Below are 18,688 nucleotides of genomic sequence, written 5' to 3'. Positions count from 1 at the left end.
AAGATTTTAGTCTGCACTTATGGCAAATAAATTAAGATACAATTAGGTGTTTCAAGGAATGATTTAGTTCGGAAATGGCTCTGCAATGGAAATAGCTTCGATATTTAGCTATGTTTGGAGATCGTGTTTGATTCGGATAAAAGCTATTTGTGCACCAATTATACTAATAAAAATAATGTTAAAATAATTATTAATCACTTTTAAACTCTTACTACTTATATAAGAAGTGTGTTGCGTAGACATTTAAGTATTTCTTTGTATTGAATTTAAATATGTAATCAGTATTTTTAAGATTTTACTTTTTAAAAACGTTATGATGAATTTTCATATTTGCTAAACATGTTTCTGTTGTTTGAAAGTTTGAATCTTATTGTTACAATTCAAAATATTACTCGTTATAAAACAATTTACAATCACACTAGTTAAATTTTTCGAAAGAATCGTCTTGTTTGGATTCTCTTAATCAATTGTTAAAGAAATGTAACACTATTTAGATGTAGCGCTAGTAACCGTTATGTATTGCAAATGTTGTACAAAACACTATATTTAAGGTCACAAATTAAGAATACTTTACAATAAGCGTTGTAACTGCTTGAATAGTGTTAAATATTTAATAAATGCAGTTTGTTCCTTTCCATTTATTTTTATTTTCGTATCTTTAGGACATGTAATTATGATGATAAGCAGCCAACTAAAGTAGAACAATTAAATAAAAAACTTAGTTTGCAAGCTTTTAATTCTTAACAACTAAATATGTACACATTCTCTATCCATAGCACAAACATTTTAAATTAAGGTAAAAAAATCCATTAAATATGAAGGTACAGGTAATGTTTAAGAAAAAACAGATGGCACAGATTATGCATTTTTAATATAAATGAGTAAAGAAGCTTCAGTACATTAGTTAATTATAATAGACAAGAAAGTACGCATTAACTTTTATACCGATTTAGCTAGAAATTTAAAAATTGATACAGAATAAATAAAAAAAAAGTATTGTTTTTACCACAGACATTCTAAGACATAGAGATAGTCCTAAATGAAAATGACTTGGAAAAATCTCATGCAAATAATAAAAAACTTTAAATATGCGAAGCCGAAACAGAGCGAAAGACTGTACAGTATGGGATAAGAGAAATTAATTATTTCTGGATACCAAAATATTCAGTCTTGATTATTAAGTATTTACAAAAATTCTCACTACATTTTTATATTTCATTTGTGTGCCATGTGTTTAAATTTTATTGAGTATACCTTATAAAAATAAATGAGCATTTTACAACTAAATGTATGATCTATTTGAGCTGCAGGAACTTCATAAGTGCGTCTTGTATAAGACGAGGGCTGGCTTCGCTATCGGCAGTATATCTGACGCCTCTAAGGGCTCCATCTTCGTTTCTCACAACACCGTATTCCCCCACAATAAAGCCATCAGGTGTTCTTTCTTCTACACGATACTTTTTATACTGTCTTCCTTCCACAACATAACCAACTTTACAGTTCTCCTGCTTACAATTCTCATTATTCGGTTTTTGAACTCCATGACTACGTCCGTCAGTCATTACGCTGATTTTTTCATCTACCTCGTAATTCTTTTCGGGTTGATGTTCTACAATGTATCGTTCTGTATTCGTTTTATAAGTTACTGTTGTTATTGGAGTCGTGGTTATATCAGGATTTCTCGTAGGAGACGTTGGTGATATTGTTCGCGAGCGTGGTCGCCAAGGAGTATGGTTCGGTAATGGTTCCGGTGTGAGATGCAATGACGCCGGCTGACTGTAATACTTAGCAGGCTCACTGTAAATTTTTGCCGGTTCACTGTATATCTTGGCTGGTTCGCTGTAAATTTTCGATGGTTCACTGTAAAATTTCGCCGGCTCACTGTAGAACTTCGCAGGTTGACTGTAAATTTGGGCAGGTTGACTATAGACCTTTGCTGGGGGATTATAAAACTGTTGACTTTGTCCGAAAGTGTTACTCGCATGGTTATAATTGTCATTAATCTTGGGATTGTCGTGAACTATATTAAAACTGACCGTTGTTAATCGCGTGTTCCTATCTCGTTCCTGCAATGAATCGTCGGTTAAACTTTGTACATATGTTTTAGCCGATAATGATGAAATCGATCTACCTATTGGTATATTTTCAATATTTTCCTCAGTTTCACTAGCCGTAGAGTCTATATCGGAATCAGTGTTGCTAGTTGATTCGGTTGTATGATCATCGGATATGTTGTAATTAAATTGTTTAACTGTTTCAAATGGATTCACTTGCTCGTAATGATTTACGCCTCTCGCTTCTTTCCGTGCTTGTAATTGTTTGATAAAATCTATGTTAGCACCGATGTACGGCATTGCATCAGTTACGGTTTCGTTTTCGATGTCCTCGATTGTAGTTGGATTCGTAGGATTTATTTTTGTTACAATGGTCGGTAGTAACGTGGCGTTAACATTTTGAATGTATTCATTTTCTGGTATCTTGGTAGATTTTGCTTTTCCTCTTCCTACAGCAACTGAGGACGTTATTCTTACTGATATAACCTGCTCGTTGTGAATATCGGAGGGATCTCCATGTTGTACTTCAGGATCTGCATCCTCTCTCACCCCTGGTTGCTTTGCAAATGGCTGGCTGACCACTAGCGCATTAGGCAAGATCTGAAAATAATAAATAATAATGTTATTGAATTGGACTATGATTGTGTTTGACTACTATAGGTATTAAAAAGAAATTATTAGTTTTGTTCAATAACAAATTGCTTTGTAATATGTTGCAACAAGGCTCAAGATGGCGAGTAGCAAGGCTACACGCGCGGTCACTGACAGCTGACAGCCGGCACATTCCGAGAACCATTTCCGCTCCGTTTATTAACGCCTCGTCGGCAAAACCTATATCAGCTGGTCTTGATCGTTTATCTTGAATGTACCGAGATCATTTTTTGTTAACACCAAGTGTGATTTTGAGAATAAATTTAATTGGCCAGTCTGTCGACGTCCGCAACACCCGAAAGAAACCAATAAAGAATAACCAACCATGCAAAAAATGATAAGAGTTTATAAGGATAAAATTAGAATAATGAACATACAAATTGAAGTCACGTATGACAAATTAAAGTCTAGACGTCATCAACTTTTTTATTTAATAAAATTGATATTAAGATTCATTAAAGAAGAGGAAAAAAACATTTCCAACTTGAAGAAAAAGGCAAACTTACTGGTTAAGTTGTTAATGTCAATTGGATCGCAAAAAATTAACCTGATTGGAATGTGGAGGCAAAAAGTGGGCGCCTGATCATGACACCGCCTCGGGTAGGATGATTGAATGTTGTTTGTACTCGCATCTTGTACTGGTATGTAAATAAGTTAATGTTATATTATTCTATACATCTGTAATGATTATTATCGAATTGAATAATACTCGAAAAATTCGAGTTCAGGTTTTCGTGCATTTTCTAAGATATCACAGAGAAAAGATTTGATTCTTTACACCAGGTACTTTAATGTGAACAGATTTCTAAACTTCTTTGAACAATTAATTGAAAGTCAAAAGTACAATGTTTTTTTAATTAATCTTATAACAAATTTTCACGTCGAAAATTCGATAGTTAATTAAACTAATTTTCGTTATTTTCATAAAACTCTTGATTATTCTTACCGATGTTGTAATGAACTTGAAACCACTTTGTATCTAGATTACGAACTAGGTATCCTAAACAATTTCACCACACTGCAGTTCGTGACACAAGATAAAAAGCAAAGAATACTAATCGTTTCTACGTAACTTGAATCTATTGAACAAAGCTTTGTCCGTGTAAGGACTAAGTATGAAATGGGCTTTCACAATTACATTACTAGTAATGTTATCGAAGTAATACATCGATTTTTATTATTTTGAAATAAAATAAAAGCATGCACCTAGGAGTTTTAAGATATTTATAGGTATACATACTGACTTTCCTGCCGTTCGTATATCACGGAAAAAATACTCGAAGGTTAAAGATAAGTTGCATTTGCTATTTATTAAAAAAAGACTAAGTACAAAAAAGAAGGGGAATAAATGGTGGTCAAGTTTATGAATTATTTCAGTAGTATATTTGGAATATTGGTGGCAATCAATCAGCGATGCAATATAAATCAGACATAAATTAAGTCAACACTACTGTAGTAATTATTGTGAATAGACAGAATCGGAGGCATCTAGTTACAAAATGGGCTGCGCAGGCGCAACTTGCGGCCTTGTGTTTTTCACTGTCACGGCGCCGCGGGGTGGGGCCGGCGGAGAGGGGCGCACTCAAGGCGCGCGCAATCACTCCATGATCGTAATATTGCACGGATATGTTGGAATGTTACTTTTACAAAGAAAGGTTAAACGTTGGTATGAATAAATATAAACTCTATTATACATACGATCTTTGGTACCTTTGTTCTTTGTGAAGTAAAATATCACGTTTCTTTGTTTCGGAGATTCTTTAATAAAATAAAAGCAGAAGAAAATGTAAATAATGTTTCTCATTTTGTATGAAGTTGTTGATTTTCTAACATCATTAGAACTTAAACCATAACTAGCTGTTGCTGGCGATTTAGCCCGCTCGAAATAAAAATATAATAAAAATGTGTTGCCTATGTTACTCACTGACAACATAGTTTTTAATGGTGCAAGAGTTTTTGAAATCGGTCAAGTAGTTTTACAAAAATCCAAAAATACAAATCATTTCTCTTTATAATAGTAGTATATAGTATACATAGTAGGTATAGATATATATTAGGCTTGTTATACTGAAATTAATCAACGAAATAAATTTTAGGTTACCGTAGAAATATTTTTTTTCCAACACAGTAGATACATGTTACATTAAAATAGAATGGAGTAGCACAAGTTACTCGTGTTTTAATTCATTGCATTGATATCGATACTGCTTGCAAAAGTAGATACGAATAGCTGATGGATAATGTTACCTTTGCTACGTGAATATTAAAAAAAAATTAAGAAACCTCACCAACTTTATTTTTTCTATACATTTTTGTTACTTTATCTAGATAATGAGTTGACGTTTTTTAATCTGACAGTTTTGTAAAATGTGATTGTCATTTTAATCTTTGACCATGTCGGGATGCGGCCCTGTCTAATAAATTCTTATAAAAACAGTGGTAGTGCCCGCTTTAACATCTTAGCAAGAATAAGCCGGCACGCCCCCTGTAATACCACGACCACACAGAAGACAGGCGTGAAATGGAGCCAATTCCGTGTTTCGTCTCATGAGTGCCTTTCTCTTTAACACCCTTTTCTTATAAGAAGTGGATGGGACGAGGAAGTGGATTTGACGGTGGAGGAGATGCATAGGAAGTGGCAATATCCTCTTTATGTGCGTCTCCTCCTCCGTCGGATAAGGGTGGGCAACGCATCTGCGATCGCGGATGTCTATGGGCAACGGCACCTTATGTTATAAAAAAAAAACTTTATTATTAGAGCATTAATTGTATTTTAAAAGTACAGGACAAATAGATTAATTAGCATTCGATTGTAATTAAATTCTTATTAAAATCCTTCAATCGACAAACAGGTTACTAGCAAGGGAAGCTAGTTATTTCAATATTAAATAATCGTTAACTTTTTTAAAGTCAATTGCGATATGGTAATGGCCGTCTCCAAGACATTACTTACCAGTTCAAAGCACGGAATTGAAAAAAGTTAATTAATTCATGGATAATCAAAATAAGAGTACGCAAAGAGTAATGTTTAGTGCAAAGTTTTGCCTCACGACTTGTAAATTTTATAATTTAGGTACATTACATTTATTAGAGAAAACGTATATGAGATGAATGCGTAATATTGTATTTAACTTCGTAAGTATCGGAAGTGTTAGGCGTTAGGTTAATTTACCTTTTCAACTTCTTTATTTGAATTCAACATACATGTAATCTTTTGATTCATGTAATTTTCTATCTAAAATAATTTTAATTATAATATTTAGAATCTTGCTTATTCAAAGGTTAAAATATTCTAGATGCATAAGTCCTGTCTTTAAACACACTAACGGGTCTTTCTCAATGTATTTATTTGTTTCACTAATTTACATGTACGTTTGTTGCATTCCAATAGATATTTAAGCGCCGAGGCGCCAATAGTGTAACTGTCGGTGTTATATATGAGGTCATTATTTCAAGGACCAATTCTAGATCATTTACTTTGTTGGTATTTTTAAAAGGAAACAATGATCTCTCAATATGTAACTCATATTTAGTTATTTACTTTTCAGATAAACGGTATAATATAAAATTTAACGGAAGAAGGATAGGAATAATGATTAAAGAAAATCCGAGCACCTTAACTTCTTACCTCAAAACAATATAATTCTAAATGACGTATAAACAATGAATATAAAAGAAAACAATCACAAACTACTTAATTTAAAAATAAAATAATAATTCACCATAGTAAACATTATCTTAAGTAATTAAATTGAAATAATCCATCCAACTGACTTTAAGCGTAAATGTATAATATGAGGATAAGCTCAATCACAATCGGATACATAATTTTGTAAAACACGTGTAATTATTCGATCACAATAATTAGGAAAATTAAGTACCGATCAGAGATAATCGCGATGTAGCCTTGGTTAGAGTAACCTACATTCTCATATTATTTATTTGAACACTATTAACTTCGTTCCTTACATTTTTAGAACTACAACTTTGAAGTAAGCCATTGTGCCTACTCCATGGAGCGTCCACCGAAGCGATCTAAGAGCTCGGAGGCCTCCCAATCCGGTAAATAAACGAAGTAACGGCTCGTGTCTAGGCTTCTGAGGGAGCCGTAGAGCTTAGTTACTCATAAACGAGGTTTAGGCTAAGCGCCATCTGCGCTCGGCCACCTCAAGCACGGTGAATCTGTAAATGCCTCTAAAAGGCAAGCAGTGGCCATTGAGTCACCAAAAAAAATGAAGTAAACCTCCGGTTTCTGGATCTCTTCGAATATTGAACTAGAATCGACAACTGTTGACGCATCACGTTCAGGTATATTTCGTTACAAGAGAGAAGGTGAAATAGAGTGATGGAGATATGTAATTTGAAGATCCAACCAAGAAGAGTTGAATCTGTTAAATTTTTCCATACAAGATATATTTTTAAGTCGTCAAAAAGTTAGATATCTTCACTGTCAAAATATTTTGTGTTAACAAGAATATTTTTCGGGTTAACTTTTTTTCACCAGAAGTGTACAAAATTTTGTCATAAATGACAGAGCTCTCGTGATAAGATCTGCGGGATTGTACGAGACTGCGTTGCAATAAGTTAAAAGTTGTTACAAACTCACAGGGCGACCTTCGACTGCCTTTTATCAATCATTATTAGTCTAAAACATTATGGTTTTAATCTAGTTTTTAGAAGCAAAGAGAAGAAACTATATAGCTTATTAGTGTTCACCTTTCAAAGACAAAAAATTGCTTGCTGTTGCTCGCGACTTTGCCCGCGTGAAATTATAAAATGTAGCCTATGCTACTCCCAGATAAATTACCTTTTTAATGGTGAAAGCATTTTTGATATCGGCCCAGTAGTTTTTACGTTAATCGAATACATACAAAAATCCAAATCTTTCCTCTTAATAATATTAGTATAGAATAGAAAAAGATATAGATTAATATAAATATCACAAAGGTTTTACTAGTTTTCTGATAATAGTAGCTTTGTTTCTCTTTCGGGTCAATCAAGTTTGTTGCTCTATCACTAACTGGGCATAAAAGTTTAATAAATTAAACAAAATACTATCCTTGTAATGAGAGTTAAGATGAAGAAGGTTAAAACGACAACTATCAATAGGCAAACAGGTTTAAAAAAACTGACATTTAATACAGAACAAACAGGCTGAAGTTAAGTTAACTGTAACTTAAGCAGAACCATTACTTATTCATACTTCAAATAAATATTTTAAACTCTTACAAAATTCATAAAGAAAATTCTCTTGATATACGAATCGGCATTACTGTGGAGCAAGTATGTCAGAGGGCGATAAAAAATTAAGATTGTAGATATCTCTTGAAATGGCTTTTTTCGTCACGACTGAATACCACGACAAAGCGCGGCCTAGGTCATATTGAATTCCTAAAAGTGATGCCAACTTTATAAGCCTTCTGTAAAAACTTATTCATTTATTCTTATTTAAAAAAGGATGTAACTTTAAAAATCATCAGTAGGTTACATAAAGGAATTGTCTCACTATGCGGGTAGTCTCCTACTATCTGTTTATTTGATTCCTTATCAAGCAATATAGTGAAAGTATTGCAAGATGTCGATGCTGTTATATTTTTTTAAATCTTTGTTATATGCACTTACCTTTATAAGGTTAGCATTGTTGGGCGAGGCGAGAAAACCAGTTCTGATTTACCAGATCGTGAAGTATTTTATACTCGAATGCAAATAAATTGAATGATGACAACCGATTCGAGATCACAAAGAAAATGTAAACATGTTTATCGCACGGATGTATTTTTTTCTTTAAATAGGTCAAAGTTCGAGTCCTTAAGACGGATTTGTGAAATTATGTTCCCTTATAATAAGGCAAAAACTACGAGTTTAATTTCGAGTTTAATGACTTCCGATATGTTGTTCTTTCATGTTAATGTAATTTATATTGAAAGGAATTTATGGAGTTAAGAATGCATGCAAGAATGATTGCATCTGTGTATGCAATCTTTATTGATCTTGACAAACCTAAAGTTTAAATACATGGCTTAGGACCTTTCCCACTACTGGCTGATAGAGACTCAGTTAGGTTAAAAATGACGTCACTATCAGTTAAGGTAACAAAATCCGATATTTCCATCACATACTCGTATTTTACACGTTGGATTGTTATTAAATGATTTACAATTTGGTGGAACAAGCCCTTACATATTTACCGTATTACAAAAAAAAAACTCTCAATTTGAAACTTGAGTAATTAGTGGTAGTATCATTAACGGGTGTGATTAATTTTCTGGGTTTTCCAATTGTCGATAATTTCCGATTCAACGGGCCTATCCAACTCTCGGGTCTTCCCAATACACAGGTCTGTCATCCGTTCAGACTGAAGTCAAACGAAGAACAAAAGGAAATGTTAAGAATTTTTAAGTTCCTACACTTTTATAATTTGAAAGTATGGATGGATTGTGTGAAAGAGGATATACTTAAGAAAGGAGTGGATTCAGATATGACGGCTGAGAGATGTATGGAAGAGCAGCACATACTGTGCTACGTAAGGGATAAAGGCAAGTGGATGACTTTTATAATTTGCACCCTAGTCTAATGATTGCACTAAGCTTCTAACTAGAAATGGCTTCACATTCGTCTACATTAATATTAGTTATGCGTGACAAGTTACTACCAGCGCTCAACTAAACCTGTTGTCGATCGGATACTTTACCTTCGCGTTCAATGTCTTTCATTTCAATAATGTACACTTTATTACGTGTAACACCCATGCACTATCAGTATTATGTAATTAAAAAACCGTATCTTACTCAACTAAATCTACGATAGACATTTTTTATATCTATAGATTGTATTGGTGGCTAGCTTTTAATTTTTTTTTATTGTAAAAGATGGCTAACGAGGGAGTGCCACTTGAATTCTCCACAATAGCGAATTACTGTTGCCCATAACATCTGCCGTTGCAAATGCATTGCCTGCTTTTAATCGGTAGGGCGAGGAACGAGCTGAAACAGGATATTTTCTCTATATATGTATCCCATTCTCTGGTAAATCGCTTTCCCCTTTTACCCGTGTTACCGAATTATAAATCCCAGCCAATGGAGAATAATAACTCTTGATTAAAATTAAATAGTACTTTACCTTTCGAATTTCGAAATTATTGGGTAAAAGTGGAATTTTAAATTCCTAGGCATTTTTTTGTACCTTACAGATGAATAAACAGAAATATCATGTCATGTCAATGTCATAACTAGCTTTATTATAGACTTGCAATAATAATAATCGTTGCATTTACAGTGATTAGTCTCACTAGTGGCGATTTCATAAAAAAATACTAGGAAGTGAATCGCTCGAACCAGTTTCGCCCTCATATGGACCAAAATTAGTTCGATATTGTATTCCAGTACTTTAAAGAGCATGCTGACATTTATCTTGTGTTAATATGAAATAGGTCGACATTACTATATAGAGTTTCATGAAAATAACTAAAGCATTTCTTCAACTAGTGTCTTCAACGTGTTAAGGAACTGGTTACACACTTTTTATAAATGGTGAAAGAAGTTGTACAACCGATTTTAGTTTTAATTACTTTGTACGGAAATTAACAATACTTAAGTTAACGATTGTTACAATATTTTGTCAAAATACTCAAGTAATTGATTTTTTGTTTACAATATCTTTATCTGAAACAGATATATGCTGATGAAGGGTCAACTGATGCAGGTATAGAGAAGTATAGAAATATATGTATGAAATGGAATTTATTATTTTTTATTTCGTACCATACAATACTAATAATGATAATGTTTATAAATGTATGCATATTGTTCACAATGGTGCGAGTTCCTTAGGAATGTAGATGGAATGTAAATCGTAAGTTATGTGAGCTTCTTACAAGACGGACAGCTGAACTGATTGTAATTATGGTTTGTGAAGCACCAAGAGCCAAGACAACGTTTTTTTTTTCAATTATCTGGCAAATTATTTTAAACCATCGAGTTGTGATGTTTTTCTAATATTTAGAACATACATAATTTATCAAACAAAGCATACATGCATAACAATTTTTGGACAACGGTGTTTATTATGCTCTTTAGATGAGGGATTGGTGTGATACGTTAAGGTTGTCAATTTGTAGTTCTTTCATACTGAAAGTTAGTCATATTAATGGTAAAATATATACCTATATTTTTTTATAATAAAAGGGGGCAAACGACCGGCGAGAACACCGAGGTGGTCAACGACGCCCATGGACATCCGCAACACCAGAGGAACTACAGATGCATTACCGGACTTTGAGGAAATGATAGGCTCGCTTCTTGACCCTAAGTCGTATTGGTTTGGAAATACCGCCGAGGACAGACCGTTTCACAAGGAAGAAAGTTCCGCGAAAAACAGCACGCAAATTATCCATGAATTCAATAGAAATTAATACAGGAATAGCTTAATTTAATCATATTTAAAACATTCTACCACTGATTATAGTTTTGTATTGTTTAAATTAGTTAGTAATTATTTCGTGTGTTGGTATTCGTCGTCGAAGTGCAAACTTTGACATTGAAAGTAATATTCGGCCATAAGGGCAGTGGGCGTTGTTGGTAATGCAGTGCAGTTGGGTGGTTCATAATATACTGAGGAACCCTTTTGCTTTCTTATTTTATTTCAACATGGATTACCTTGTTATGAAATTATGAAGCAATTTGTTAATGAAAACTTAGAATTTACAATTTTACTTTTGAAAAAGATTAAAGACTAGACTATAATAGTTATTTACGTTAACTTTAAAATGCATAACTAAAGATTCATTATATATTTGCCGACTTAGGTAAAGCCATTTTATTATGGTAAATTAAATTGACTATATTAGATACAGAATTACTTTTGAATTTATTAGCCGACTTCAGAAAGGAGGAGGGTCAATTCATTTGTATATTTTATCTTTGACTGAATTTATTGTCCTCTTACAATTGTAACAAATATTGTAATAACAACATCATCAGCCTGTTCTAATCTACTGCTAAATATAGAACTAAGTTTGTTTATGGTAATATCACAATAGATTAAAAAATGAATTCATACCAAAAGGGAAATCCATATAAAATAGATCCTCATCTCGTCACAAACCGATTACCGCACTGTAACTTCAAATTTACTGTATCGATAAGGACATGTCCACAATATCGAGAATCGTAAAGAACATCGTTCCGGTGGGAACTTTTAGTTTATACGATTATTTGGTTGACATCGCATCGCATCGACACGGCGTTGCAGGCACACTGTAAAACTAAGCGAGGCCCTCTGATTCCGATTCGTTTGAACTAGAATAAGCGATTCACTTCTAGTACGTGTGCCTTGCGCGGTGTCTCACTGACTAAAGGCACGCAACCACGTCGACCAGACAACGTTGACCTTCCCAATTAACTATTTAATTTATGTAATGCACTTTCTTGTGGAGCACTGACGCACTCCGCACGCGACCGCAAAACATTATCTCGATTAATATAATAAAGTTGCAAACTACATTCAAATAATTTATTGCTATTATTAAAAATAAGTATTATTTACAAGTATAAAAATAAGTAACGACCAGCGCAATTAATTATTAATTAAAATTTAACTTCAGCTCTTCCTTACAATAACATTAAAATTTGTTTTAATAAATGAAAAGAAATAAGTAAACGTTTGGAATATTCCTTAATGATTTTAAATACTTTTATATAACGAATCTTTTGTACTTTAAAATAAAAAGTAAAAAGATCAGAAAATAATGAACATTTTTTTCTTTTTAATATCCATAGTAAGGGTTGTGGGCATGTTGCGGTGCATACGGCTCGTATTCTTGCGATGAGGCCTGAAAAAATAATTAAGAAATGAGAAATCTGTTCTAATACATTATATTATTTAATAAAACAAATGACTTCATATTATGTAAAGATGTTATTATTGTAAACATTTTATAGCTCACGAGGTAATTTTTGATAGTCACGATAAAATAAACATTTTTTTTAAATTTTTTACATCGAAAACAAATTAAAAGTTTGACCTCTGGCAGCCAAAATTAAATCTTGCACCATAAAGCCAAGTGTAACCTTTTTTTGTTGTTGTTGTTTAATAAAAAAGCATTTCCCCTTTTTCTTATTTAAATATTTCGTTACTATTTATATTTAGAACAAGATCCTTTCATTTATTTTGAGCAACTAAAAGTGTTTTTTTTTTCGAAAGATTTAATATTCACCGCAAACATTCATAAAAAGGGATCCGGGTTGTTTGACCTAATGTAGATCAAATAATATCCTTCGATACTATATTTTCATGCTGCAGGAAGTTTCTACTTAATTAAACCGTTACGTTCCACGTTAACTATTTCGTAGAATTTAAAGTAATTTTTAGTTTTAAATCTGCAAGGCTGATTAATATTATTTTGTGTGCGATAAATATAAGAAAATTATAAGAAAATTTCACTTGTCATTCAGACTAAGGCCAAGAGATTAAGTGCTTGTCCTACCCCTGGCTGATAGAAGCTCAGATAACGTAAAAATGACGTCACTGTCGGATAAGGTAACAAAATCGGATAATTCCATCAGATATTTTACATTGGATTTTTATTAGACAATTTATAATTTGGTGGAACAGGGCCTTAATAACTTAGAAATAGTTCTTACCTGATAATCATTAATAGTTTTTTTCTTTTCATGTGATTCATGTACATGTACTGGCTTTTTAACAAGCGCGCCACTCGCTATAAGTTCCTTTAACTTTAACTTAGTAGATAATAAATTCGCTGCCAGAGCTTTAGTAAAAGCTTTTAGCTCTTTATTCTTCGCATTGACCGCCCATACCACATCTCTTAGTAGATCAAACTTGGCCATTGAGTTATCGTTTTCTTCGTGTTCATGGTGATCGTAAGAGGGCGTTTCGAACGCAGCTCGGTATAACATCTGCTCGTCTTCATCCATATCCTCATATCTAGGCAGATGTCGAGGAAATACTACAAAGATAGTAAATTGTGTATAAGTAAATGATGTACGGAATAGTTAAGACAGAAAGATTTTAAGATGTTTTTTTCGTTTAACTTTCATGCCATTCATGCATAAACAGTATTTATATGACTTATTGTACTCACCTGGGGTTATTAAAAGTAAAGTATAAATCACGGAATAAAACACCATTATTGCTTAATTAACGTTCTTGATTACAATTAAAATGTGACACATGCGTAACGGCGGTTAGCATTAAAAATAATTTGGGGCTACCCGATATTTTAAAATCTCATGGCAGTTCTATGTTGCCATTACTATATTTTGTTATTTAATCACTCACTCGTTCACTATTTAATGTATTTTAGTGTTAACCTTCATGGCATAGATTGTTTAGGATAAAATATTATTAAATATTTTTATAATGTTAAAGTGGGTCAATGGTTAGTTTGACGTATGAGGTCTTACCCAGTTATGTCATATTTTAGGCTATATAACGCATGATATAAATCAGTTTAAAATATTCGTTTTTACATATTTTGTACTGACTATAATTTATTACAATGTGTTATTTAATTTTAGTACTAAGAAAACTAGTGTTGTCTTTTTTATACAATAAGGTGGCAAACGTAAATCCGCCAAAATCTCGAAGCAACCGCTGCCCATAGACATCCGTAATTGCAGTTACATTGCCCACCCTAAATCGACGGAGGAGGAGACGCACACAAAGAGAATTTTTCCCCTTGCTATGCATCTCACTTTCCCATCCAATTATTTCCTTATAAGAAAAGGGTGGAACGGAAAAGGAATTAAAATTGAGCATCAGGCACCACACATTAGACGAAACGCGAAATTGCTCCCTCTTTACGCCTGTCTTCTGTGTGGTCGTGGTATTTCAGCGGGAGAGCCGACCCATTCGCGCGAAGATGTTAAAGCGGGCTACACCACTGGCAAGTTTCTTTTAGTTTATATAATGAATTTAAAAGGTTATGTATAGGCAAATAAAACTCACAAAATATTATAACACAATGTATTCTTAGAAATGAATGACATGTATTTAGATTTAAGACTACATAATACAAGCTATGTTATACTTTTTTTTTTTCTTTTTTTTTATGACTGATTTGTCACTGTTTGCCTTGAAGAGGCATTTACAGATTCACCGGGCTTGAGGTGGCCCAGCGCAGATGGCGCTTAGCCTAAACCTCTAAATGTTATACTAGGTATATAAACAATAATGAACACACGTGTATATAATAATTTATGTTAATATTAAATTATTAACTTATGAAACAATTATTTTATAGTTAGCCCGAGAGTGTAGTGTTCATGCAAGAACCTAATTAGTCGTTTTACTGTCTTTTTTCCCTCATACTGAAGTAAATGCTATAAAATGTAATCCTAGATGTAATCAATTAAAGACGCGTGCGCTACTAAATAGAAAATATGTATAGAATTGATAGATAACCTTATCTATATTAATAACAAAATTATCTTTCGATAATGTAGAATGGAACAAATACCATGCAAGTCGATAGTGTGAAAGTGTTCAGTTATATTAAATAAAGTAATAATAATAGTAAAATGGTGTGGAAGAACTGTAATATTGTTATTAACAGTGGGGACAGTGGCATTTTATACACAGGCGACGTGGTGACCGGATCGGTTACTTTGGAATTTAAAAAAGTGCAAAAAATTAAATGTGAACAGCTTTATATTATTTATTTATTTATAATTTAAAAAGTAGTTCTAGTATGCGACAATTGCATATAGTTTTAATTATAATTTAATTTATATCAGGACGAAACACACTTGACTTTGAGTCTCAAATATTACTTGAATGCGTTTTATCGTCATTTTACTCTGTCTATTTTTTCGGTTGACATAAAAAGCCATAAATAGTAAATTATCTTGTATTTTTATCTCTTTATTTATGATGCGCAAGTGACCATATGATGGTCAAATCAAGTAAAAAAAATCACTCTTTCACAATCACTTTCTTGATTTAACGAGGTCTGTGTACATTCCTAAAGAAAGGTATCGTTTTTGATTGCAGCTAATTGCTAATCAGATATAAACGAAATTCATTTCAATCTTTAAATGTGATAATAGTTTATTAAAATATGTCACCAGGTCACACCATTTAAACAACTAAATTAATATTATTTTAGTTAAATATGTTTTGTTTTTGTCTGTGTATTTTAAATGGCTTGGTTACCATTGTAAATGTAAGACAGTAGACAAATGCGTTTTCTTGAATACTCGGCAATGTGTTAGGACAGTGTTTCGACATGAAACTTTAAAGAAAATACACACTGGGGTTAATTGCTTACCATTACACAGTACTTAACTGCATTAGAAAACGCTGATAGAATTTCAAATATATTTGACTCTTTAGAACCGATTTTTTTCACAATGGATTCAAATTTTTTTCAGACGTGGAACTCAGAGTTATTGGTATAAGTAAAGCAAGATGGTCGAGAATAGCACCCACTGTGCCTTATCTGAAAATATATGAGGAGAAAAGAAAAGTTTTGGACACTAGAATTAATGTATTTAGCGAAATAACTGGTATGTTTTCGATATTATAAAATGTTACAAAACAAAATATTGCTACTAAAAGGCGAATATCTGTACTAATATTATAAAGAGGAAAGATTTGTATTTTTGTATGTATTGAAATAACTAAAAACCACTAGGCCAATTTCAAAAATTCTTTCACCGTTAAAAATCTGCGTTATCAGTGGTTATAGGTCATATTTTTTTTATTATTTCTAATTTCGCGCGGACCAAGTCGCGAGCAGTGTCTAGTGTTAATTATAGGTAAAGAAAATGTCGGAATCTTGTCAATATTAATGTATTTTTTTTGTTTTAAAGGTTTAGAGTAGTCCCTAATTATCTTACTCCTTTGTAACTCCCATATGAATCTAATTTTTTTCCAGGTAAAAAAATAAAACCAGGTATAAACAACTATCAAATCCATTTTAACCTTCCTAATGATTTGCCGTCGTCATTCAGAAGTTCAATAGCTAGTGTATCTTATTATATTAAGATAATGTGTAAAGCGGCTTGTTGTCAATCGAAGATAAAAATTGTTCCACTTATTGTGATGAGTAGGGTAGATCTGAACCACTTGGAAGAGAATAAGGTAATCTGTATTTATTTGCACTGTTAAAAATATTAATAATTTGCCTTAATACAAAAAATGTAAATCGTTTTTTTTAATTACTATATCCCAGAAAAAATATCTGTTTTTCCTTTTGCATAGTTTAAAACAATTTATTATTTGAAAGTAGATCGAACGTTAGCTTTTACGATGTTTTACATTTACTGAAAGTTGTTAATAATTTATTTTTTGTAAATAATACGGATTTTGTGTAAATTTTAACTGTTCCAGGTTGCCATGATGTACGATATGAACAAGACTTTCGCAACGTCTGGAACTTTGACGATATATTTTAAAACGTACAGATGCTTTGCGCCGAGACAAAGCCTACCGTTTGGAATAGACATTAGCAATGACAAAAAAGCAAAAATAAGCAAAATCATCGTCACATTAGTACAGGTAAAAAGGCAAAAGATATAAAGGTTTCACTAAACGATTTTTTTTAATTCGACATGTCAAATATTCAAACAATATCGAACACTATCAACTAATTTGAAAAAAAAACACGATCGTTTACAGTGTCAATAAAAATGTTCTGATACAAATTTGAATGAAAAGCGTTTAGTTTTTCTTTTTTTTCCAGAAACTTGAATATAATGTTACTGCGGGATATGCAAACGATGAGAAAAAAATATGTAAAACGGAACGTAGCGATTTTTGTAATGAAACAAAGGAGTATTGTCGCATGTTTATGGATGTGCCGCAAACAGTGCCATCTAGTGTCAACGTAACGAATCCAATGGTTAAAATATACTACGTATTAAGGGTTTGTAATCTTTTTAATATTAACCTTTACATAAACTATCGCTTCTATTAACCATAACGATCGACCACTTAATTTAAAGACCTAAAAAAACAAATTGAATTGACTTCATGTTCAAAATATGATAACCTAATCCGATTTTTTATTATTTAATTATTATTTCTTAGGATTGATAAAATACCAAAACTTGCCTATAAAACTATAAAAATGCCCAAGAAGTACATTAATAAGTACACTAAAGTGCACTTGTTACATTTTTTATACGAAATAAAACCATAAGCTTAAGGCCCCAATGCTTAAATTTAGTAAACTGGGTAATGATTTAAATATATTTTTCAGGTGGAAGTGATTTTTACATTTCACTTAACATTATCCGAAGACATTCCTGTAACAATAACAACGGTGCCTGTCCAACATCTCGGTACATAAATACTCTAAAAAAAACTACAATATCTACGTAACATTAAGTTATTAAAAGTTAATATATTTGTAAGTCCCCTAAAAATAGATTTCCTGTCAGAAATTTACACTCTAGATCTCCGACTCTAAAGGACGTTTAATGATTTTTTATTAAAATTCAATATGAGATCATAAACGTATTAATCTACTGATATGTTTAAAAATTGGGACATTGTTGGAATTGGCTTGACTTTATCCGTGATCTTCTATATAAGGTTTTAGAAAACTTAATAATTTATTACGCAAAACATAACCTCAATTCTTTGATAACGAAAAGACTTATAAAATATCCTAAGTACTAATGAATTAATTTTTTTATAAAACATTGTAAACCGTCCGTGAGCTACTTAAATTAATAACCTAAAATAAATAAATTACAAAACGGAGGGACATTATTTTAAGCATTCGTCAACCATTTTAACAAATTAAGTACTTTTATAATAAATGTTGTGCACATTTATGTCTTTTTTAATATGTTGACCTAATTTAAAGGACGTCAATGTCAATGAAGGTCATCGGCGGCTAGAAGCGTGCGCGCCGGCGCGCGGGTCACAAGCCCGCGCGTTTGTACACATCGTCCTCCAAGTCGAACCCCGGGTCCGCGTACCCCGAGTCGTCGTAGCGGAGAGACCTGTGGGGT

General features: G+C 32.4%; 3 protein-coding genes across 4 annotated transcripts in view; 1 reads left to right on the top strand and 2 right to left on the bottom strand.

Annotated features, from left to right (window-relative positions):
* Positions 1–627: 627 nt before the first annotated feature.
* Positions 628–12,150, bottom strand: LOC106102022. The gene is made up of 2 exons (XM_013281411.1): positions 11,763–12,150; positions 628–2,654 (listed from the first exon to the last, which is right to left on the bottom strand). The coding sequence occupies exons 1-2, from the start codon at positions 11,793–11,795 to the stop codon at positions 1,296–1,298; spliced, it is 1,392 nt and encodes a 463-aa protein (XP_013136865.1). The 5' UTR covers positions 11,796–12,150; the 3' UTR covers positions 628–1,295.
* On the top strand, positions 2,682–18,404 carry LOC106102023 (arrestin domain-containing protein 5-like). 2 transcript variants are annotated; one of them, XM_013281413.1, is made up of 6 exons: positions 2,682–3,346; positions 16,097–16,231; positions 16,603–16,808; positions 17,058–17,225; positions 17,410–17,592; positions 17,929–18,404. In XM_013281413.1, exons 1-6 carry the CDS (start codon positions 3,319–3,321, stop codon positions 18,016–18,018), a joined length of 810 nt encoding a protein of 269 aa, XP_013136867.1. In that variant the 5' UTR covers positions 2,682–3,318; the 3' UTR covers positions 18,019–18,404. The 2 variants fall into 2 exon arrangements, with proteins under 2 accessions (XP_013136867.1, XP_013136866.1); XM_013281412.1 differs by lacking the exon at positions 2,682–3,346 and adding an exon at positions 14,981–15,362.
* A 193-nt stretch (positions 18,405–18,597) lies between these two features.
* The window catches only part of LOC106101960 (coiled-coil domain-containing protein 170), a 12,120-nt gene continuing 12,029 nt past the window's right edge, over positions 18,598–18,688 (bottom strand). Inside the window, exon 11 of the mRNA XM_013281350.1 lies at positions 18,598–18,679. Coding sequence (XP_013136804.1) covers positions 18,598–18,679 — 82 coding nt within the window. The remainder of the gene's footprint in view (positions 18,680–18,688) is intronic.

This window comes from Papilio polytes, unplaced genomic scaffold (assembly GCF_000836215.1).
Source record: "Papilio polytes unplaced genomic scaffold, Ppol_1.0 DF823934.1, whole genome shotgun sequence".
In the NCBI taxonomy this organism is placed as follows: domain Eukaryota; kingdom Metazoa; phylum Arthropoda; class Insecta; order Lepidoptera; family Papilionidae; genus Papilio; species Papilio polytes.
Note: the sequence above shows the minus strand (reverse complement) of the source record. Positions and strands in the feature narration are given on the sequence as shown.

Bases quoted from the DNA above. Each gene is read 5' to 3' on its own strand.
- LOC106102022 (XM_013281411.1), bottom strand. From the start codon at position 11,795: ATGAGGATCTATTTTATATGGATTTCCCTTTTG. The intron at 2,655-11,762 runs GTATGAATTCAT...TATTATTTTCAG, and splicing joins TTATATGGATTTCCCTTTTG to ATCTTGCCTAATGCGCTAGT.
- LOC106102023 (XM_013281412.1), top strand. From the start codon at position 15,245: ATGGTGTGGAAGAACTGTAATATTGTTATTAACAGTGGGGACAGTGGC. The intron at 15,363-16,096 runs GTGAACAGCTTT...AATTTTTTTCAG, and splicing joins AAAAGTGCAAAAAATTAAAT to ACGTGGAACTCAGAGTTATT. The intron at 16,809-17,057 runs GTAATCTGTATT...TAACTGTTCCAG, and splicing joins ACCACTTGGAAGAGAATAAG to GTTGCCATGATGTACGATAT.